We start from the raw sequence: 24003 nt of genomic DNA on the forward strand, positions 1-24003 counted from the left end.
AAAGCAAGGTACCCTAGTCATTTAGTCCACTTTACTGAACATAGTAGTTCAAGGGAAGGTTTCAAACAGGACACCTTTAACATTTAATAGCACTGAGTTTTCCGAGGTTAACACAATTGAGGACTGACCCCTTCTCTAGCACTGGAGATAACACTGTGTTATTGAGATTAGCTGATGTCCCTCCTACACCTAAATTTCAATTACGATTGTCTTTACTTCCTGTAATAAAATGCTTTACCATGAGTAGCTCTGTTGCTTAAGTAATTTGTAGAATATTTTGCGATGAAAGTTGAAATTGAAGATGGTACCAATTTAAAATAAATATTTCTGGTATAATTTACAACGTAAATGGATTTAGAATTAGTTTATTTCCTCACTGAAGAAAATGGGTCAGGCCATAAAACTTGTGGCCACATAGGACACCAGTTACTCTGTATTACTGTCCTACCCTTGTGACACCCGTGCCTGCTCACTCCCAATGGTACTTGGTGGTATGAAGTACAAGTCAGTAGGAATTTCATATTAAGGATAATGACAGTTGAAAAGAATTAAAAAAAAATTAAATGATTCCACCAACTGTTTTAATGATCAGGTATCCCTTTTTTGGCCTAGTGAATGCTCAGTTTTAAAATCCTGAGAAAGAGATGCTATGATGGTTACTTTTATGTGTCAGTATGACTGAGCTAAGGGATACCCAGATAGCTGGTAAAACATTATTCTGGGTGTATCTGTGAGCGTGTTTCTGGAACAGATTAGCATCTGAATCAGTAGGCTGAGTAAAGATGGCCCTTGCCAAAGTACGTGGGCATCATTCAATTGGTTGAGAGTCCAAATAGAACAAAATGGCAGAGGAAGGGCAAATTTGCTCTCTCCTTGAGCTGGAATGTCCATCTTCTCCTGCCTGCAGACACTGGAGCTCCAGGTTCTCGGGCCTTCAGACTCTGGGACTTACACCAGTGTCCTCCCAGTTCTCAGGTCTTCAGACTGCGAGTTACACCATCATCTTCCCTTATTTTCAGGCCTTCGTACTCGCACTGTATTATACCACCAGCTTTCATGGTTCTCCAGTTTGCAGATGGCAGATCCTGGGACTTCTCAGCCTCTATAACCATGTAAGCCAATCTGCATAACAATTATATATATATATATATATATATATATATATATATCCATATATATCCTATTGGTTCTGATTCTCTAGAGAGCACTGACTAATGTAGGTACTCACAAATTACATAAGATGTTGGATTCTATTTGCTGTTTTAATAAAATCATTTTTTCAGAGTGTCAAGGAAGTAATTAACATGGTGTAATTCATGAGGTAGCAAGTAAATTCTTAACACAATTGGCCCAGGGTTTCATTTGGTAAGTCTAAGTCCTGACCTTACAGCTATGAAATTCCAAGTTTGTGCCTGAATAGATGACTAGAAGAATAAGAATGATATGACCAACGATATGTATCATTTAAACTTTTATTAATGAAACAGAAAACTAAACTCAGCCAGCTGCTTTTTTCTTGCATCCAATCTGACCATATGCCAGAGAAATGATTCTTTATGACGACTTAGGTGAGAACTGTCAATAAACCAGTTCTGTTGAAAATGCCATACTGGACTATCTAATAACGTTAGGTAAATGAAATTAAAAAGAGAACAAATAGCAGTATTAAAAATCACAGGAGTCTCTCCTTTAAATAGCAGGGGCCTCCTTTAATAATCTTCAATGTAGCTCATTGGCAATCATAAAAAATTCATCAAGTTCAAGCATACTGCAAAACCCCCAAAGGAAAAAACTGAGGGAACTCATGGGTAATTTTCACAGCTTCGTTGTAAAGTCCAAGATCTGAAAGAAACAGTTCAGCAAACATTTAATCTACAGTGGAAAGCTGTAACATCAATTACTATCTAAAGAGTTATACCTATTTCTCTTTTCTCTCCCTTTTAGAGGTCAACTTGTTTTCACAATCCATTTCCTAAAACTGAGATATAGATCATCATATTTATTTAACTATGGCTCCAAAAAATAAAAGACATGGAGTATAGGAGACCACCCATTTTGACATCCATTGTACAGGCACAGTTCTTGCCTGGTTGTGTTTTAGGTGCTATGCATTATTTGATGCCTTTAATCTATATATTAAAATCAAACAAAACTATTAACATTATTTTTGTTTACCCCATTTAAAAAATTTTTATTTCCACAAATATTAATTAATTAATCTTTGTTGAGTTTCCTACATACACAAGCACTGTTTAGAAGCAGGCCAAAATGTCCTACCATTTTCCTTTTGGATCAGAAAATTCTATAGAAATTGAAAACGTAGCAGGACTGAAACTCAAGACCAAGATATAGCAAGTTAAAAATAAAATTGTTTTCCACCTAATTCCATGAATTACAGAACGTTTTATTTACCAAAAGGATGGTTATCTTCTTTAAACTGCACATAAGATGCACACATAATGGTTGCCTTGGCCGTTACTCTTCCAACTACTTCCACGATTCCAGAGATTTCTTCATCAAGCTAACACAAAGAACAAAATGTCAACTTGGTGTTATCACATTTTCAGTTGATAATTAACTTGGAAAATTGTTCTACAGTTTACTAATCTTATCTTTCATTTCATGTAGCAAAATCATTTTAAAATTTATCAATGCAAAAATGGAATTATAACTTGTTAAAAAACGTTTGAGTACTTATTACTGTTAGCATGTCACTAGTCCTGTTACCTTTAGCAGTGGCTTCGGGTCCAAAGATACAGTTAAATGTTTAAGTTGAAGACAAAATCACTTAAAGATACTGAGAATGTCCAGCATTTCCACAAGGAGTAATTTGTTTAAAAGGACCCATTGAAAGGAACTTTCTATTAACTACATTTGTACAGTGTGTTCTGCATCCAATAACCAAACAGCATACAGATCTGTCTTCATAAAAGACCAAGAAAATATTTTTAAGTACAATAAACATAAAATGTAAAAACAAATAAGTGACAACTGAAAATAAATGTAAACAAAAGTAGAAAACCGAATTTTAAAAATGTAAAACTCTTGAGGGAGGAAAAAGTGATTTAAACGGAAGATTTTTCTTACGTAATTTTCATAAGGAATGAGAATTGTCACCAGCATTTAAGGGGTGTATTAAAAAAATAACAGAGCCAAAAAAATCATTGGTTAGAAATGTAAAGGGAAATATAATGTAAGAAGAGGACAAATATTTGATTTTAGAGAGGGAAGTTTGATAAGCTGGTCCTTCATACATCCACTCCAAGAATCAGAAACATGAGCAACAAACCAAAACAAGATGAAGAATTAATGATAATATACATAGGATTAATACTTAAACATACAGGCTCCATCAACTCAATAGTTCCATTTTTTCCTTCTCCATCTGAAAGAATAAACATTTTCCCAGTGGGATGAATCTGAAAAATAAAAATATTAAAAGTTTGACAAAAGATGAGCAGATTGACCCAAACTTACTTAATCGATGCACACAAAGCAATTGTTTTTGAACAGTTTAACTGGTTCACATTATCGTGTGTTACCATACATACCTGATCAAACGATGCTCAGTTAAATCTGTATTTCAGATAAACAACAAACATTTTCCATACAAATGTGTCCTGTATTTTTATTTGCTAAATCTGGCAACCCTATGCTAAGAACAATTAAAGAGTCCATATTATCTAAAACAGATGATATGTTTTTAAAAATTAGGCATGAGGAAGTAAAGAGAGAACTGGTTGTCAGAAAACCTAGGTTCTAGTCCTGTAAGCGGCAGAGTGCAGTCAGATCTGGTTTGTATGACAGCTTTGCTACTTACTGAGGCCTTGAACCATACACTACTCCTAACCAATTTCCCTATCTGTGAAGTCCGAATACACCGATTTCAAGAAGATATGTGACTGAAATAAACTAGTAAGCCTTTATACAAAAGTTTTCTAGGTTCCCTGGTCCCGACACTTTGGGCCTGCTTCTCACCAGCAGGATGAAGGGCTGCACTCTAATAATGGGGTAACGTAACAGACTGGTATTGGATCCGTGAAGTACAGTCAAAGAATGTTTTATAGAAGAGAGACTTCAACGAGAAAACGAAGTCTGAGAAAAGAGGAAACTGCATAAAAGAAGGAAACAAGAAAACTGGACTAGTTGTCAAATCTGGGTAACTAAAAAACCAGGAAGTAGATGGAGTTATGTCTATAATTTCCTTTAAGTAAATACAAACGAGGGTGGGACGCTAGAATTTAGAAAGGAGCGCGTTCGAAAACGTCGCGATTCCGCGTCCTAAAAGAAGCGCCAAAATTGGGCTGCAATGGTTAAAATGTGCAAAAAGTTCCCTTGTGAGCAATAAAGCAATGGGGAGCGCAGTGATGCTATAAGGCTGTCCCTCCTCCTTCACCCTCCGTTACATACCCTGAGGCCGCCACCCTGACTGTCACGGGCCCCTCCCCCAAGAAGCCCAGGGTGGTGAGTGTGCGCACCTTCTCCAGCCTCCCTACGAAGCAAACGGGCTGGTCTATGAACTGAGCTAGCATGCTGGCGTTGATGCGCGCCTTCGGCGACTCCATCACGTCCACCATGATTGCAACGCAATGCCAGCAGCCGGCAGGAAACTAGCGGACAACTGAGACTGTGCGCCCCACGGACGTCTACGGGGCGGATTCCTCCGAAACCAATCGGCGGAGGCCAGCACTCTCGCTCCACCAATCAAACGCACGGAAATCTCGATAGCAATCGCGCAGTCCCCCGAAAGCGAAGAAAAAGGCAAGGACCCGTCCGGAAGTGGGGAATAGGCTGCTTAGTGACGCGCGGCGTCCCGGAAGTTACCTGAGTCTTCCGTGAAGCGTACGTGGAGGCGGGGCTTGGATGGGGCGGGGCTGAGGCTCCCTTCTGAAGTATCGGTCTTCCCCGCCGCGACTTAACCCCGGAAGCAGGGTGGCGGGCTCCTGTGCTGGTGCGGCGGGGGACTGCGGCGCGAGCTTCAGGTACCTCTTCTCGCGGGAGTCGCCCCAGCTTTTCTGTTGCGGAAGAGAGAGGCGGGAGTGGGTACCTGTTCCCCCGTGGCACTCTCGGTGCTGCGCCACCAGCTGTTAGCATTTCCCCGCCTCCCCTCTTCCCACTTCTGCTTGGGAAGCGCGGGGTTCTTGCTGAATGAAACCTAGGGAGCGGGTCTCTTTTTGACCCCCGCCCTTCTGGAAACGAGAAGTGGGGTCGCCAGTGATTTTCATCGCCTTTGTGAAGCTCCTGCTGCTCGGTGGCAGAGGGTCGCTGATTTACCGCCCCAGCTGCGTTACTTTCCTTCGTCAGTTTCCCCACCTGTGAAAGGAGGGGCCTGACCCCATTACCTCTATGACCCTTTTTAGCCCCGACATTCTGGCCACACTGTGGAGGTGCGGGTTTTCTCACCTCACTGTTAGCAACGAATTGAAGCATTTGGGAGGGGGTGAGGGAAGGACCACTGGGCTAGGAGAGGAGACGAATTTAAATGGCTGTTAGATTCTGAGCAGGTGCGTTTCTTCCTGAGACATGATTTACCTAACCGCAGAATGAGGAGGTTAGATAACTCAATGGCAAGGTCCCAGCTGACTGAGTTTTGTGCATATGATTTACGGACTCTTTCTTCTTAACTCCCCAGGAATCTTTTTCCCTATTGCTTTCCACACCTCAGGACTCTGGAGGGGAGATGAGGAGGCGTGGAGGATAACGCGTTTGAAGGAGATTTGAGGGGATTCTTGAATCTGTTGCTGGCTCATGTGGCTGTTGATTTGGGGGGCTTTATCTTCCGGGATTTGATACCTGCCTTGCCAGCGATATTCCCGAATGAGTGCTCATTAAAAAAACCTGCCAACGGTGCTCCGGAAATTGGAAAAAGAAAAATCGGGGGGGGGGTTATTATTAGTTTTTGGAAACCGAGTCCATCAGTTTGCCTAAAGCCAATTCAGGTGCCTACCTAGAGTCTCCAGTTTAGTCCCGCAGTTGCCTTAAGCTAAGAAGTTCCTGTTTGAGACGTCACGCGGCAATTTAAGATGGAAATCTGATGTGCCGTGATTAAATGATAGTTTGCATCTCTCCGTGTTTATTTAGCACTTAGCATCTATGTAAATATATTTGCCTTTTAATGTTGCTGTCACTGAAACATCTGAAGGATTTCGTTAGCAGATGCAGGGTGCATGTCAGTTGGTGCATAAAAAAGTGGTTGTCGGTGCAAGTGAGCAGAGCCTCTTTTATATTCCGTGCAGAGCCTTAACATCTTCTGCACTTCAGGGTTTGGAAACCAAGTTGATTGCATTATATAGGGTAGAGTACACATGAATATCTTTAATAGCAACTGTTTTTTAAAGAGCAGCCCTTAAAGCACCAGATGCTAATAGCACTGTTTTATGACAGTTAAAAAACCACTTTTGCCTACAAGAGCATCTTTTTTCTAAACAGGGAGATGAGCAAGAAGATAATTTAAAATAGCTTCTTGGATATTTTTTCAGTCACGTGAAATTTATTACGTGATATCTAATGCACAGAGAAGAGTATATATAGCTGATAGGTATAGTTTCCAGAGAAATGAAATGAGCCCATGTGGGCCTCTCATTTAGAGTAAGAAATGGAACTTCACCGTTAGGGGTGGGCATCCTCAGTTAAGTCCTCCTCTCTACCAGCCAGAAAGAAACACTCTCTTGAACTTTGTGTTAAGCACCCTAAGCTTTTCTGTATAGTTTTATCACGCGTGTAGCCGTTCGTAAATGGTGTGGTACCGATTTATCCTCCTGTCAGGAGTGTAGGAGAATTCCAGTTGATCCACATCACCTCATAGACCAGGGTAGGTGGTAGAACATCAGCCATGTAGTCCCCATTCCAAGCAGCAAAGAAGTGGGCAGACAAAAGGGTCTACCTTCATGGGACTCAGCTCCCTTTAAAGAGCCCTCCCGGAAGTCCTTTACACCTTGGAGTTCTACTTATTAGGTTAAGAACTTTCCCTTCTATTCCTAGTTTGATAAAAGTTTTAACTGAGTGTTTATGGAGTTTGATCAAATGCATTTTTTTTGCCTTGAGATGATTGAGAGGAATATATTTTTCAGTGGTGAATAACACATTCCTGGAAGAAACACAGCTTGGTTATGATATCTTTTATTCCGTATTCCTGGATTTGATTTGCTATTGTTTTGTTTAGGATTTTTGCATTCATGTTCATGAGTGAGACTGGCCTGTAGTTTTTCTTGCTTGTATATAATCTTTGTCAGATTTTGGTATTATTAGCATTAGAGTAGTCTCATGAAATCAGTTATGGAGTGCTTTCTCTATTCTCTAGATTTTGTGTAAACTTGGAGATACCTGTTCATTGACTGTTAGGTAGAACTCACCTGTAAAACGTTCTGGGTTTGGTATAGTAACCTGTACCTTCTGCTTTAAGCATACCCCACAAGTTTTTCATAAGTAGGTGTTCATCATCATTAAGTTTTAAATATTTTCTAGTTTACAGCATATTTCTTCTTTGATTCAAGGGTTGTTTTTGTTTCCAAATATATAGGTTTTATTTATTAAAGTTGTTTTGCTGTTAATTTCTAGTGTAATTACATTATCATCAAATGGTATGGTCTGTCTGATACTAACTCTGAAAGTATGAGACTTGCTTTAAGACATCAAGTTTTTGCAAATGTTTCATGTATTCTTCGGAAAAAAATTGTGTTTTCCAGTTATTGGATCAAACTTGTTAATTGCAGTATTCAGCTGTTTCTATTTTCTTACCTTTTGTCTGATTAATGTCTCAATTATAGAGATAATTACAAATGGTAGCATTGGCAGTTTCTCCTTGAACTTCTGATGACTTGTGCTATATTTTTTTGAAGATTTGGTTTTCACTACATACAAGATGAAGATTATGAAATAAAATGGTGCGATGAAGTAGTGACTATCTCAAATCATGCTTTTTGCCTTAAAGTTAATTTTGTTGCTACTACTGTAGACACATCGGCTTTCTTTTTGTTAGAATTTGTTTGCTGTCTCTTTTTCCTTCCAGTACTTCACCTAAGGGAGGCAAGACTCATGAGCTTGGATGTTCATTTCCTCATCTCTTTGGTGGCTTATCAGAGAGCTGACCTGGCAGGTCTCAGCTCAAAGGAGGAGCAGACTGATACTAGCCTGTGGGCTCCAGCAGCTCCTTCCCAGCAAGGCGCTTCTTTAAGCAGTAAGCTTCCATTATGACAGAATTGCCCAAATGTGTGGAGGCTGGATTCTTATTATTTGTTTTAATTGAAGTATAATTAATTTACAATATTGTGTTAGTTACAGGTGTACAAAGTGACTGAGTTTTATGTTCCTTTCAGAATCTTTTCCATTGTAGGTTATTATAAGATACTGAATATCGTTCCTTGTGCTATACAGTAAATCTCTGTGGCTTATCTATTTTATGTGTAGTAGTTCCTATCTGTTAATCCCGTACTTCTAATTTATCCCTCCCTGCTTCCCTCTCCCCTTTGATAACCATAAATTCTATGTCTGAGTCTGTTTCTGTTTTGTATATAGATTAATTTTTTTATTTTTTAGATTCCACATATAAGTGATGTCATATAGTATTTGTCTCTCTCTGTCTGACTTACTTAGTATAATATTCTTTAGGTCCATCCATGTTGCTGGAAATAGCAGTATTTCATTCTTTTTTATGGCTGAGTAATCGTCTACTCTGTGTGTGTGTGTGTGTGTGCATACATATACTACATCTTTTTTCTTTTTTTAAAAATTTACTTATTTTTTGGCTGTGTTGGGTCTTCGTTGCTGCTCGTGGGCTTCTCCTTAGTTGCGGCGAGCAGGGGCTACTCTTCGTTGCAGTGCACCAGCTTCTCATTGCGGTGGCTTCTCTTGTTGTGGAGCACGGGCTCTAGGCGTGCAGGTTTCAGTACTTGTAGCATGTGGGCTCAGTAATTGTGGCTCGCGAGCTCTAGAGCCCAGACTCAATAGTTGTGGAGCACGGGCTTAGCTGCTCCGCGGCATGTGGGATCTTCCAGGATCAGGGCTCAAACCCGTGTCCCCTGCATTGGCAGGCGGATTCTTAACCAGGGAAACGCCATACCACCTCTTTTTAAGCTAGTCATCTGTTGATGGGCATTTGGGTTGTTTCTATGTCTTCGCTATTGTAAATAGTGCTGCTATGAACATTGGGGTGCATATATCTTTTCTAATTAGAGTTTTCATCTTTTCTGGATATATGCTCAGGAGTGGGATTGCTGGATCATATGGTAGTCTAATTTAGTATTTTAAGGAACCTCTGTACTGTTTTTCATAGTGGCTGCACCAATTTACATTCCCACCAACAGTGTAGGAGGGTTCCCTTTTCTCCACACCCTCCACAGCATTTATTATTTGTAGACTTTTTGATGATGGCCATTCTGACAGGTGTGAGGTGATACCTCATTGTGGTTTTGAATTTCATTTCCCTAATAATTAGCTATGTTGAGCATCTTTTCACGTGCCTGTTTGCCATCTGTATGTCTTCTTTAGAAAAATGTCTATTTAGGTCTTCTGCCAATTTATTGATTGGGATGTTTGTTTTTTCAGTGTTGAGTTATATGAGCTGTTTGTATATTTTGGATATTAACCCCTTGTCAGTCACATCATTTGCAAATATCTTCTCCCATTCCATAGGTTATGTTTTTGTTTTGTTTATGGTTTCCTTTGCTATGCCAAAGCTTTTAAGTTTGATTAGGTTCCCATTTGTTTATTTTTGCTTTTATTTCTTTTGCCTTGGGAGACTGATCTACAAAAGTACTGCTACATTTTATATGAGAGAATGTTTTGCCTATGTTCTCTTCTAGGAGTTTTACGGTGCCATGTCTTATATTAAGGTCTTTAAACCATTTTGAGTTTATTTTTGTATGTGGTGTGAGGGAGTGTTCTGATTTCATTGACTTACTTGTAGCTGTTCAGCTTTCCCAACACCACTTGTTGAAGAAAATTTCTTTTCTTCATTGTATATTCTTGCCTCCTTTGTTGAAGATTAATTGCCTGTAGGTGTGTGGGTTTATTTCTGGGCTCTCTATTCTCTTCCATTGATCTTTATGTCTGTTTTTGTGCTAGTACCACACCGTTTTGATTACAATAGCTTTGCAGTATAATGTGAAGTCTGGAATGGTTATGTGGAAGCTGGATTCTTTTTTTCTGGGAACACTAGCGTGTGGTGGATCATGAGTGCTTTGCCACTTCTGTGCTTGCTATGTTATCGCCAGTACACCTTATTTGATATTTATACTGTGTGACCCTTGTGGTATTTGTGTCTGCGTTGGCCTGATAACTTTCAACTTTTCTGGGTCCTTATGTTTTAGGTGTTTCTCTTGTGTAAATGGTGCATATAGCTAGAGGTTTAGTTTTTCTATCTTTCGTCCATTTACATCGATTGTGGCTCCTGATATTTTTGGATTCATTTTAACAGTCATTTTGTGCTTCCTGTGTGTTCTGCTTTTTTTTGTTGTTGTTTATTTTTTTCTCCTCTCTTGCCTTCTTTTGAATTGACTTTTTATTTTTTTCCTGTAATTCCACTTTATTCCTCTGTATTAGTTTGAATGTTACATATTCTTTAATAAAATATTTTGTGGTCACGCTTTAACAAACACATTAAAGTCTAAAGTTACTTTACTCTGTGTCAAGACAAGAACCTACAACTCCACTGACCTTTTTCCAATTGTATGCTGTTGTCTAGAGTTTTAGTTCTATCTTGATTCTTTTTAACTCCACAAATTAGGCATTATTATTATCTTATGCAGTTAATATTTGCTTGGAATTATTCATATATGTATCATTTTCTTCACTTACTATTTATTTATTTATTTATTTTTACTTACTATTTATTTTTACATCTCAACTTTTTTTCTGTTGTTTCCTCCCCCTTTTTTTTTTTTTGAGGTACCTTCTTCGGAAGTTCTTTCAGTGAGAATTGTTGGCAGTACATTCCATCAGTTTGTGTTTTTCTGAATATGGTTATTTCATTCTTGTTTTCAAAAGATAGGTTTATTATCTATCTACATAGAATTCTAAATGGACAATTAATTTCTCTCAAGGTTACTCTGATATTATTTTACTCTTATAATATTTGCTTTTCTTTTAAATTGTGATTTTGTTCTTTCATGTCTCTATCTGCTTGATCTTCAGTTTGTTTTTGGTATTCTGCAGTTTTACTGTATAATGTATCCTGATGAGGAGTTCTTTTATTTAGTTTTCTGCTGAATATGTTGTGCTTTGTGAATCTGATGATCTTGTCTTTATCAGCACTTGGACATTTTCAACCATTATCTCTTTGAATATTGCTTCTTTCCTATTCTCTAACTCCTTCTGAAACTCTGATTAGAAGTAGGAAGGACCTCATGTGCTCTTGATCTCTGTTTTAGAATTCAGTGGTTTTGATTCTTTGTGCTGAATTCTGGATAATTTTTTCTAATTTTCCAGTTTACTAATTCTTTATGCAGTTGTGAGTCATTTGCTTTAATTTCAATACTAGTTTTTATTTGTTTCTAGAAGTTCTGTTTAGTTCTTTTTACAAATCTTAGTAGTTTTTACTGATACTCTTTTGTCATAGTCTTAGGTCTCCCTTTATTTCTCCATATATTACAGAATATAAAGTAAGTCTGTTTATGGTCTAGTTTTGATACCCACAGTCTTGATGGGTCTGATTCTGTAGAGTTTTTTGATTCTGTTGACTCTTGCTTACTGTGGCTTATTTCTTTATTTGTACAGTATTTTTTGATTATGAATTCACGTTTCTTGGAACTTTTTTGTTGATTTTTTTTGAGGTTTAGTTTGAGGGTATTTTACTCCAGAGAAGATCTTTGTTTCCTTCCAAAGATGTTTAGCCACAGACTTTGTCCTTGTTCCCTGTGGGACATGGATAATTAAAACTCAGGCTTTTAGTCATTAGAAATCAAAAGTGGCCACAGGGAAAATGTTAACTCTAGTATTTGCATATACCTTTGTGGATTTATAGATTCTTTTCTGGCTTCTATAGATTTTCTTTATTCTTTTATTGGGTTAGCCATACATTAAAAATACATATTTATATTTAAGACATTACCACAAGTACTCTTTTAGAGAGCCAATGTGGGGATTCTGTTAGTTGTTGAGGATAACAAGGTCTTGGTGAAGGTATAGTAGGGAACTGGGGAGTGGCGAGAATTAAGGATGAAGCTAAGTAGAGACCAGAATTTGGAATGTCTTCCTTATATGCCATGCCAAGGAGTTGAGCTTAATAGTGATGCTGGAGGAGAGCGCTGGAAAGGGAGTGATCAATTTGACATTTTAGGTTGAGTATTCTGGTTTCATGATGATGAATGTCTAGGAATATCCTGATCAAGGTGCTTTTGGTACAAGTAACATGACCTTTTTAAACAAGCTTTAACTTTTTTTTTGATTGATTGATCGTGGTAAAATGTACATAAAAATTGCCATCTTAACCAGTTTTAATTGGATGGCTCAGTGGCATTAGGTGCATTCACATTATTGTACAACCATTGCTGTCATCCATCTCCCAAACTTTGTCATCATCCCATACTAAAACTCTCTGCCCATTATACAGTCTATGAATTTGACTACTCTAGGTACCTCATATAAGTAGAATCATACAATATTTGTCCTTTTCTGTCTGGCTTATTTCACTTATCATAATGTCTTCAAGGTTCTTCTATGTTGTAGCATGTATCAGAGTTTCATTCCTTTTAATGCTGAATAATAGTCCATTGTATGTAGTAAATACCATATTTTGTTTATCCACTCTTTATTTTGGGTACATTTGGATTGTCTCCACCTTCTAGCCAGTTTACTTTTAGGTCAAAAGGAAACTGATTAGAACTATTTTGGGTTAGCTTGACTAGCCTAAGGTTTATTAGCCTTATAAGACACTGAAGCCATGAAGAGGAAAGCTTTCAGAATCCAGACTGTCTTCTGTCTCTTTTGAGACCACTTTCTCTTCAGCCAAGCAATTGTTGCTTCACTGTTTACATAGACCTGCATGGTTACCCCAAACTTTGTCAACGGCTCTTGGGAGAATCTAATTTGCCAGCTCTAGTCACTTGGCCATACATCTTCCAAACAACTATGGTGTAGAAGGGGACTTGGGGAGGATTGGGTACAAAGATGTTGGGAACATAGCGGGGTCCACTATGTTGGAGAGACACCCAAGGGGGTTGCAGTAATCAAAGAGATGTTGGTGAGCTGAACCCAAGTAGGGGCAGTAGGAATAGAGTAGGAAACCAAAAGTTTCATGAGATATCATGGGGTTGCAGGACTTAGTGGGTGGGGGAGAGTGGATGAAAGGGAGAGGGTGAAATTAAGGTAACACTTATGGTTCTGTCTCTAGCAGCTGTTTGGACCACCATGCTTTTTTCTGAGATAGAGAGTAGAGTAGGACATGTGTGCTGGGAAGATGACTCAGCCTTGGACACTGAAGCACTACAGCACAGGGTGAAGGATATAGACCTAGATTAAATCTTGATACTTAGGTGACTTTTGGAAAAATTATCCTGTCAGAGCTTCAATTTCTGTATAAACATGGGAGATAATAAAGCTTCATGGGGTTATTTAAAGCATTAAATAAGATTTGCATATGTAAATCCCTGAGCACAGTGCCTGGTTACACTAAGTACTTAAATAATAAATTGTAAGTTATAACTGTTAGTAGCATGAGCAAATTGTCCTAAAGTATCTGCTGGACATCTTAGTGATGATGAACGATGTTAGTAAAGGTGGAAGAAAACCCCAGGGTGCTTCCCCAGAAGGAAGGAAGTGTGTGGGCTTGTCTGAGAGTGAGAATCCTGAAGCATCTGGGTGATGGTATGTTTTGCCCAGCTCTGCTCAGCAGCCTGGATGGAAGAGACTGTGTCCTCTTACAACCATTTGAGTGTTACCAAGATGTTGTCTATACTGTTCAACAGTTTCTTGTGGAAAATTATCGTCAGGGAGATATTTTTCCTCTTGATCTTTCAGTCTGTATTTTCCCTTCCTTATGTTTATTCATTGAAGCAGAGACTGGGGGAGCGGGCTACTTTCGTCTTCCTCACTGAACTTTCTATTGCAGGCAGCTTCTTGTTTCCGTGTCTAGTCCTGGAAGACAGGTGGTTGCACATGTTCCTTGGCTTGTTCAATTCACAGTGGCTAACAGAAACTCATCATGTGTGGGTCTGCCAGGCCGAGATCGAGTCTTCCGTGGCTCAGACCGTTGAGATCTCTGAATGAATTAGAGAATTAGGAGCAGTTTGTAATTCTTCAAACATGAAAGTAGATCTCTTTCCTGTGTTCTGCTCATGGAGCTTTTTCTGTCTGGGACCCTGTTTTACAAAGTCTTCCTTGGGCAGTTATAAACCATTTCCCTCCTTACTTTTCCCTGTTGCTTGCCAAGGCCAAAACTATCATATTTGAATGGAAGTAGAAGATCTCCCAGGAGAAGGGGAGGGTCAAGGGAGGGAATCCAATTTTGCCAGACTTTAGAAAGAATTCCCATGCAGTGGGATGTCTGGCAGCCTATTTTTTTCTGGTAGATACAGCTGTGTTTTAGAATTAAGTTCAGGCAATGGGGATGGATGAAATACTTTCTCCATCTTCGTGGTTCACTCTCCTGTTGTAATAGTTTGCTTGTCTATTTGCTTATTCATTCATTCATCGTTGGATAGGATTTCAGAAGATGTAGCATGTGGCAGAGAGCACAGTAATGAACTCTTGGTCAGTTGTACTTCTTGGTCAATCCCCACTGATTGTGGAGTTCATGGACATTTGACTCAGACTTTGGCATATGGTTGATAGTTATTGCCAGTTTTTTTCTTATGTTTCTTTATGTGCATTTTGATGAAAAATTGGGAGGAGGTGAAACAGTCAGCTTTCTTATTTACTCAGGAGTCTGAAGCAAGTCTTCAGACAGGTAACAATATTTGACTAGACTGTTAACAACTTGTTAGCCGCTTGCTTGGCCCATGCTGGTTTTACACAGGACTCGGCACCATGCTTTGTGCCCACTGGTCTTGTGAGAGGTGGTAGAGAGGCAGGCCAAAAGGCAGCAAATAGATTAGATAGTTCCTTGAATTTGGAGAAACTGCCTTGTTTGGTGTTGTTCTCTAGGGCCTAGAACTGTGCCGGGCTAGTATTTGGCCTTCAAAACATGTTGGTTGAATGAATTAAAAAGTGAGCAAATGAACAAATGACTGAATTTTAGAAGTTTGTTTTTATTTAGGAAGGAAATACTTTTGATGATGCAGTTAGATTGTACTGGAAGTCGAATGATGTAGATTTTTAATGGGCAATTGAGGAGTGAGTTTTTTTGGAAGATGTATGTAATGGTCCCTGTTGTGTGTTAGATGTATTTAAGTGAGCAAATAAAGATATTTAAAGACCCACACTGAATAATGCTTTATTTTATTTTTTTAAATTCTCCGTTTCTCTGTGCTATAGAGAGTTGTAAAGAGGGGTGATCTCACAATTGGTCTACTTCGTTCTTCCTTACGACTTTATTAAATAAATCACCTATTTAAATAAATCACCTAAGGTATTTGTTTCATGTGAAGAGATGCTTTTGTTAGAGTTGCCTGGGGTCTTTTTCAGGGTGTGTTTTCATTTTAGATTTACAACATTGAACACAGTGGTTAGAAACTAGTATTTTATTGGTAGGTATCAGTGTTATTTAAGCCAAAATCAAATTTTTTTGTGTGACAGTTATGTAGAATTATACTTGTAACTTTTCTAAAACATAAAAATATCTAATTGTGTCATTAATTTAGAGGAGTCGGGATAACACTAAAGCCTTTAAATTACATTCTTCGTCAATGAATGAGACCAAAATGGTATAACTTATAAGCGTGGTTTGTTATAAGCTCTCAAAGGCAGCAACTTTATCTTCTAAGCTTATCTCTCTTCACACTATTTAACATCCTTCTTTAGAAAAAAAAGAATGGTTTTTGCACGTCCTGCATTAAAAGGAGGGAAGTTTTTGTTTGTTTTAATAAAACCTCTTGAAATTAAAATGGCTTCTGACTAGAATGCATCACATACTAGGTGATTGCACCTATCTACAGAGGAGTAGTTTACAACAAAGAATTATCTGGTCTAAAATGCTAAGAGTGAAGAGGTTGAGAAACTCTGGTCCAATGTAATAGGTGATTTCCTCTCCCCTAAATTAGTAGAATCAGTGGAGACTTTTTTATGCTATCCTATTTTTCATTTTATGAGTAAGAGACAGTAGTGGAAAAAAGCAGTCAGTCTTTATCATTGCCAGGCTACCATTCTTGATTCTGAAAATAATAGGGTAGTTAATTAAAAGGAAAACAAAACCCCCAAATCCAACAACAGCAGCAAAACTACACAAAACTTCCCATGATTCTGATAGAGACTTTGAGGGGTGATAATTTACAGAGAAATGGAGGAGAGTAAAATTGTCTGGGGTCTCTTTTACCTTAGTGAGACTGTCAATTTTCAATGATGAAAAAGGGATCTGAGAAGAAAGAAGGTTCTGTTCTAAAATTTTCTTGGGCCAACTTGTGACTTTTCAAAATAACTTTATCATGTGCTTGAAAAGCAATTCTGCTAGAGAAAATTAGTAATTCCAGATCATGTAATGCTTCCATGATAGCAGGATTTTATTATTATGGTGACAACTAAGATTGCAAACGGTTCCTGGTTGTAGGTATCTTGCATGGGAATGAGGAGTAGCTGGCTGTTGAGATTATCAAATGCAACCGGGTGTTGCTGTCCATGGCAAATAAAGCCAAGTGTTAAAAGTCATCAAGTTGAGGCGATAAACTACAACCCCCTCCCCCCATTGCCTTCAGTACTCTTTTAACCTAGGATTTCCTGTATTATATTTAAGGATTTCATGTTTGAATCCTACGTGTCCCATTTCTGAAAAGCTTTTCCTGCCTTTAATTTAATATAAACTAAAATAAGAAAAGGATTTAAACTGTAAGAATAGAAAAAAAAAATAAAAAACTATAAATTCAAGGAAAAAAATCCCAGCTTCACCCCTGTTGAAATCTATACTGTGAAGTTCTTCAGAGCTCCTCTGCACTCTTCTAGAACCCTCCCTTGCCTATGCTTTATAATCATCAATTTGTAGCTTGAGGTCTTCCGACTTTCTAAGTATTTTAGATGTTCTGTTTTGGCTGAAAATAATACATGTTTAATGTCTCAGTTTGCTAAAAGCAACTATATAGTCATATAGGGAAGTGAGTTTTATTAAATCATGTACCTTCAATGTTTAACGCCTGTTATATGTGTTCATGATACCACTTTCCAGTTAGGTGACAAGTGAAAAGGTTAGGAGTGATAACTTAGAAGACAGACTCTCTTAAAAATGAGAGTGTCACCATTGCTTTGTATTCATCTGGGTTTGTTGTAAAAGCTGCACAAGTGTTCTGAGGGCATCTCTGAGCTACCCCAGATCAGTGGAAATGAAATGGAAATATGAGTTCAAGGAGAAAATAGAACAATGTCAAATTTCCTGCTGTTAGAAAAGAAGGAACTTGCTTATATATTTTAAAATGGCTGATGGTGGATGTTAAAATGCTGTGGTGTTTAGATTACATGAGATAAATTTAAAAGAATGATACAGTTGTTTTATTTCAACATATAAATATAATATGCTAGAAACTACATTCTCTATAATTTTCAGTGTAAAGGTTTAGATGTCAACTTAAAATGTACAGGAGAGCACATGATCTTACAAAATTCTTTTAGGGAGTGTGTGAGCACCAAAGTAGGATTAGTGTCTTTGAAACTTTTTTGTTTCCAACCTAAACATGAAATGTGACATTTCATGTCAGGACCTAGTACATGCACCCACAAGCCAAAGTTCATAAACATTACTTACCACATGTGACACTCTCTGATAAACTTTTTGCTTCTCCTTTCTTTTTTCTCTTCCTCTTCCCCCCCCCCCACATTTCATTCTATTCAAAGATCTGGTCATGATTCACTAAATTGAGTTTATTTCCAGTAAAGGGTTGAGACCTACAGTTTGGAAAACAGCTGTAGATCCAAGATTCAGTTTGTTTTTATTTTCTTTCCTGAGTGGTTTTTTTTTTTTTTTGGCGAGGGTGGGTAGGATTCTGAGCAAAAATCAGACAGATGGAAATAAAATTTCTATTAATGCATTAATTCATGGGCCTTCAAACTGTTTTGGGAGCTCATCTGTGACATCAGTTGAAATGTCTTTCCTGGCTCCCCTCTTGCTTATCCTCTTAGATGCCTGTACCTCTCACCCATGACACCAATATCACAAACTTTCAAAGATAAAAAACCCAGATGAATGGAAAAACAGAGGGAGAATATTTGGGTAATCCTAATTGGTACTCTGAAGGTAATGGATACACTTTAAAAGAGGACAAAATCATCTCCTTCATACAAATAAAAATCTGTCAGAGACTTATTAATTCATCAGTTAAGGAAGAAATTAGTAGTATATTACAACTGGTTCAAAAGAAAACTCAAAGTATCACCACACAAATACAGTCAAATAAGGGAATGTTGAATTTATTAATTATTGCAAAACTGGTCACTGTCCCTAGGGTAGCGTTATTGCATCCTGTGGATAGGGATTATTTGTATGCCTATCAATTTTCTGCAAGTTATCAACTGTCTCTACAGAGTTGTAACATAACCAAGTCAGATAAACAGAGGTGGAGATAACCAGGACAGACGTGCTAGCCGTAATAGCCACTAAATTCCGAAGTCTTTTACAGTTTTTCCTTATTCTGATTAGATTTAGGCTATTAAACTAGGTCTAAAACTTTGACACCTGAAGGCCAAATCCAGTTTGAAGAGGATTTATTCAGTCTGCAGAATATTTTAAAAACTTTTTGAATATGTTGCTATCATCTAAACACTAGGTTTTTACATAATAGTTGAATTTCTAGTTTGTCTTGAAGAATCAGACTTGGTGACACTGGGCCCACATCCCTTCATGGAACAGTGGTTGGAGCTGCCAAAGGTACTTAAAAAAAATTTTTTTTTAAATCTTTATTTTTGTAGAGTTACCATCTGATCCAGCAGTCTCAGTCCTGGGCATATATCCAGAAAAGGTGAAAACTCTAATTAAAAAAGATACATGTACCCCCATGTTCATAGCAGCACAATTTATAATAGTCAAGACATGGAAGCAACCTAAGTGAATGGATAAAGAAGTTGTGGTACAATGGAGTATTACTCAGCCATAAAAAAGAATAAAATAATGCCATTTGCAGCAACATGGATGGACTTGGAGATTATCATACTAAAAGAAGTAAGTCAGAAAGAGAAAGCCAAATATCATATAATATTACTTACTTGTGAAATCTAAAAAAATGATACAAATGAACTTATTTACCAAACAGAAACAGACTCACAGACACAGAAAACAGTCATGGTTACCGAAGGGGGTAGGGGAGGGATAAATTAGGAGTTTGGGATTAACAGGTACACACTACTATATGTAAAATAGATGGCAATAAGGACCTACTGTCTAGCACAGGGAACTATATTCATTAATGGAAAAGATTCTGAAAATAATATATATATAAACTGAATCACTTTGCTATACACCTGAAAGTAACACAGCACACAGGAATATACAGTTTTCTTGATTGTAAATCAAGTATACGTCATTAAAAATTTTTTTAATATTTTTTATTGTAAAACAATATATGATATTTGATTTAGAAAAAAGCAAATACTACAAAAGAAACATAAATTAAATATAAACTAGTCATGCTTCCTGGTAAGAACAACTATTAGGTTTGGTGTATATTTCTCCATATTTTTTTCCTAAGAATGTACAAAACTTATTTGCACATAGAAAATAGAAATTACCTTTATAATTAGAAAGCCTGCTAGTTTCATTTTGAAAAAGCAAATAAGTTGGAAAAAGTACTAGAAAGGATGAAATAGTATAAAACACATACTTCAGCTAAAATGTTCTCCAAGAGGCCTGGGTGACAGTGAGAACAGGAGTTCTGAGTCCAAGGCCCATGGTCCCACACACAGGCATCAAAGGGAGGGACCTTCAGACAGAGGCAGCCTTACATCTTCAATTTACATTCCCCAGAGGTTCCTAGATGCGTTGGGACCATCTTGGGTGGTGGCCAGGAGTCAGTGGGAAGATGCCCTAACCGTAGCCTCAGCCTTGTCCTAATTTTTTTAGTGATGGTTATTTTTTTTTTTTTTTACTTTGGCCATAACAGCAAATGCAAATCTGATTCCAGGCTTTCCCAGCTCAAAACCTTTCAAAGCTCTTTCACTGGTTCCTCAGAAGCCTTGTTTTGGTGAAGGGCTCCTCCTCGTGGCTCGCTGGGCATCTCCCCCCTCCCTAGAGGTGCCATCTTTAGACCAAGCCTGCACTTTCCTTCACTCCTGTCTCAGACTCGGCTGGTTTCACTCTTAGTTATCTGCCTGGCATTTGAATTTACCCCCCTGGATTATACTGAAGAGGTCAGTTGTTTCTGCAGTTTTGAAATGTGAAACAATATAGTCGAGTTAACATTTTAGTCCTGGTATGACAGCCAAGTATGTTTTTGAAAAATTTGAAGAAATGGGGGTATACACATCCGTTTGGTGATAATTAAAGGGGTGTATTTTCATATTATAATTTGAGATGTTAGAGATCAGGATCTCAGTCCCTGAACTTCTATATTTTCAGTTTGAAATACCACTGATGTTTATAATTTCAGCTACCACTTACATGCTAACAGCTCCCAAATTCCAACTCATTCCTTTCATTGGAGCACTAGGTCCTATTTTTCCAACTGCATTTCACATATTTCCATTTGGACCAGTCATTGTTTCCCTACATGTAAACTTGTCTGAAGTGGAGTTAATTTTTTTCTTCTCTTAAATTTCCTTTTCCGACTTTCCTTTTCTTATTCTTAATATCACTTTCTTTACTCCCTCAGGCTTGAAACTTCAGTCGTCTTTTAGTAATTCCTTTCCATCAGTATTTTGTAGAGTTGGAAGTCACTAGGTCCTGTTTCACATTTCTGTACACCCCTTCTTTTTCATTCAAACTTCTCCCACCGTAGTCCAGTCCCTTTTGCTACAACGTTCTAACTTCATGGCTCCACTCTCTCAGTCAGTCTCTCCAGCATTTTATTTTATTTTATTTTATTTTATTTTATTTTATTGAAATATAGTTGGTTTACAGTGTCATGTTAGTTTGAGGTATACAGCATGGTGATTCAATTATACATATATATATACATATATAATGTATATATATTTTTTCTTTTTGATATTTTTTTCTATTATAGGTTATTACAACATATTGAGTATAGTTCCCTGTGCTATACAGTAGGTCCTTGTTGGTTATCTATTTTATATACAGTAGGGTATATATGTTAATCTCAAACTCCTAATTTATCCCTTCCCTCCTTTCCCCCTTGGTAACCATAAGTTTGTTTCCTATGTCTGTGGGTCTCTTTCTGTTTTGTATATAAGTTCATTTTTATCATTTTTTTCTGGATTCCACATGTAAGCAATATCATATGATATTTGTCTTTCTCTCTCTGGCTTACTTCACTTAGTATGATAATCACTCGGTCCAACCACGTTGTCTAACCTATTGTCTTAAATTTAATCCTTCTGAAACACTACTTTCCTCAAGATCCTAGACTAGAAAATAATATTAAATGAATCCCGGTAAGCCACTCTGGATATTCTAACATTTTCTTGACTTAGTAGCCCTTTTAATAATTTGTCTCTTCTTTTGTATTCTTCATTTCTGTTGCTTACCTCCACGCTTCTAATGAGGTTACTCTCTCTGCTGTCTCCTAAACACTCTCTGTTCATTGTTCCTGGTGATCCTTCTTATAGGAGAGGCCTTCCTTCTCTTCTTGGTTTATATCTGTGCCCATCAGATGAAGTTAAACTCAAGGCTACCTGTTTGTGAAATGTAACAGGGCTCTTCTCATTCTCATTGAGCCTTCTGGAATGTTTTGTACCGTTTAATGCTGTTTTGGGTAATATAATCTTGTCTTTCAAGATTAAAACTATCAAAAGTATGGGACCATTGTCTTTTTTGGTATCTCGGAAGAAATTAGGAAACTTGTTACCTAAATTTGTATTCCTTTTGTCTAACCATGCAATTCACAACCCACCACACAGAAGAAGAGGAGGATTAAACATGGTTTAGGATTTTAGTTTTTCAGCAGTATGGAATTTACGTATTTATTGGATTTTGACACAATGTGAAGAAAAAATGTGTGTATGTATATTTTTTCTTATATAGTTAAGTGGCTGCTGTTTATCAGTCCCACATATACATTTCAGTCTATTTGACATATTTATATTGTCAAATAGTCTGTTGAAATTGAAAGAAGGTGATCAAATTGAGAAAACCAGGTTACCTTAATCCTTTTGTCATGGGTAATATCACTTAAAAGGTAAGTCTTAGAATAATAGGAAAAAATAAATACATCACTTGTGCTGCCCTCCTTCAGAGCAGTAGGATCTGTGCTGTGTAGCGATCAGGGTCGCTTTCTGTATGCAGTCTGCGTGCCATTAAAAATGAAGACGCTGTCCTTTTATTTTTCAGTTTTGTGTGAATGCATAGAGAAAGAAGTATCTTGCTTTGTATACAAGACTGCATTTGTAACACACACAAAGTCATTTAAGCGATTTGAGACAATTTTACGAATAATTGTGAACTACAACATTTATATAACATCTAGAATATCATGCTAATAATGAATTTTTTAAATAGCTTTATTGGGGTATTATCAACATATGGTGAATTGTACATGTTGAAAGTGTACAATTTGATGAGTTTTGACATGTTTATATACCCTGAAACCATCACTGCAATCAAGATCATGAATATATTTATCACCCTCAAAAGTTTGCTTGTGATCCTTGGTAATTCCTCCCTCCCTGAACCTCCCATTCCCCAGGCAACCACTGATCTGCTTTCTGTCACTATACATTAGTTTGCATTTCCTAGAAGTGTTTTGTGGTCTGGCTTCTTTCACTTAGCTTGATTTTTTTGAGATTCATGCATGTCATAGCATATCTTAGGCCTTCATGCCTTATTTCTGAATAGTATTATGGATATGCTACAGTTTGTTTATCCTTTTTATCTGTTGTTGGACATTTGGATTTTTTCCAGTTTGGGGCTATTACCAAAAAAGCTGTATAACGTTTGTGTACAAGTGTGGACATATGCTTTCATTTCTCTTAGGTAAATAGTTAGAAGGAGGAGGTCTGGGTCATACGGTAGGTGTATGTTTACATTTTTAAGAAACTGCCACAGTACTATATTATTACACCTACCACAGTGTATAAGAGTTCCAGTTGCTCCACATTTTTGTCAACAGTTGGCATGGCAAGCCTTTTAAATTGTTAATATTTTAATAGGTATATAGTGTTATCTCATTGAGATTTTAATTTGCATTTGCCTATTGACTAATGTTGAGCATCCTTTCATGTGGCTCTTTGCCATTCACATATCTTTTTTTTTTTGCTTTGGCTGCACTGGGTCTTTGTTGCTGCGTGCGGGCTTTCTCATTGTTGTGGCAAGTGGGGGCTACTCTTCGTTGCAGTGCGCGGGCTTCTCATTGCGGTGGCTTCTCTTGTTGCAGAACACAGGCTCTAGGTGCATGGGCTCAGTAGTTGCAGCACGTGGGCTCTAGAGCATGTGGGCTCAGTAGTTGTGGCTCGCAGGCTCTAGAGCATGGGCTCAGTAGTTGTGGTGCACAGGCTTAGTTGCCCCGCAGCATGTGGGATCCTCCTGGACCAGGGATCGAACCCATGTCCCCTGCATTGGCAGGTGGACTCTTAATCACTGGATCACCAGGGAAGACCCACATATCTTCTTTAGGAAAATGTCTGTTAATAGCTTTTGTCCAGTTTTTATTGGTTTGTTTTCTCATGATTGAATTTTAAGAATTCTTTATATGTTCTAGACACATGTCCTGTATCAGATTTGTGATTTGCATGGATTTTCTCCCAGTCTGTGTCTTGGGCAGTGAACTCTTCATCCCCCATCCATGTAGAAGCAGTTCCAGGATTCCCATGTTTGGGGATTAGGAG

At 37.8% G+C, this 24003-nt stretch overlaps 2 protein-coding genes across 4 annotated transcripts in view; one reads left to right on the forward strand and one right to left on the reverse strand.

Moving 5' to 3' along the window:
- The first annotated feature begins 509 nt into the window (after window positions 1-509).
- UMAD1 (UBAP1-MVB12-associated (UMA) domain containing 1) overlaps window positions 510-24003 on the forward strand; it is a 250859-nt gene continuing 227365 nt past the window's right edge. Inside the window, exon 1 of one of the 3 annotated variants that reach the window (XM_060157078.1) lies at window positions 510-1112. In XM_060157078.1, coding sequence (XP_060013061.1) covers window positions 843-1112 — 270 coding nt within the window. In that variant the 5' untranslated portion in view covers window positions 510-842. Of the gene's footprint in view, window positions 1113-4665; window positions 4843-4870; window positions 4983-24003 lie in introns of those variants that run through there. The other 2 variants (XM_060157080.1, XM_060157079.1) reach the window with 2 other exon arrangements.
- On the reverse strand, window positions 1459-4746 carry RPA3 (replication protein A3). Its single transcript, XM_060157081.1, has 4 exons — window positions 4479-4746; window positions 3345-3419; window positions 2413-2521; window positions 1459-1842 (listed from the first exon to the last, which is right to left on the reverse strand). Exons 1-4 carry the CDS (start codon window positions 4575-4577, stop codon window positions 1760-1762), a joined length of 366 nt encoding a protein of 121 aa, XP_060013064.1. The 5' UTR covers window positions 4578-4746; the 3' UTR covers window positions 1459-1759.

Source organism: Lagenorhynchus albirostris, chromosome 8 (assembly GCF_949774975.1).
Source record: "Lagenorhynchus albirostris chromosome 8, mLagAlb1.1, whole genome shotgun sequence".
Lineage (NCBI taxonomy): Eukaryota > Metazoa > Chordata > Mammalia > Artiodactyla > Delphinidae > Lagenorhynchus > Lagenorhynchus albirostris.

Bases quoted from the DNA above. Each gene is read 5' to 3' on its own strand.
- RPA3 (XM_060157081.1), bottom strand. From the start codon at position 4,577: ATGGTGGACGTGATGGAGTCGCCGAAGGCGCGCATCAACGCCAGCATG. The intron at 2,522-3,344 runs GTATGTTTAAGT...TCTTTGTGTTAG, and splicing joins CTATTGAGTTGATGGAGCCT to CTTGATGAAGAAATCTCTGG. The intron at 1,843-2,412 runs GTAAATAAAACG...TGTTTCTTTCAG, and splicing joins AGAAGATAACCATCCTTTTG to ATCTTGGACTTTACAACGAA.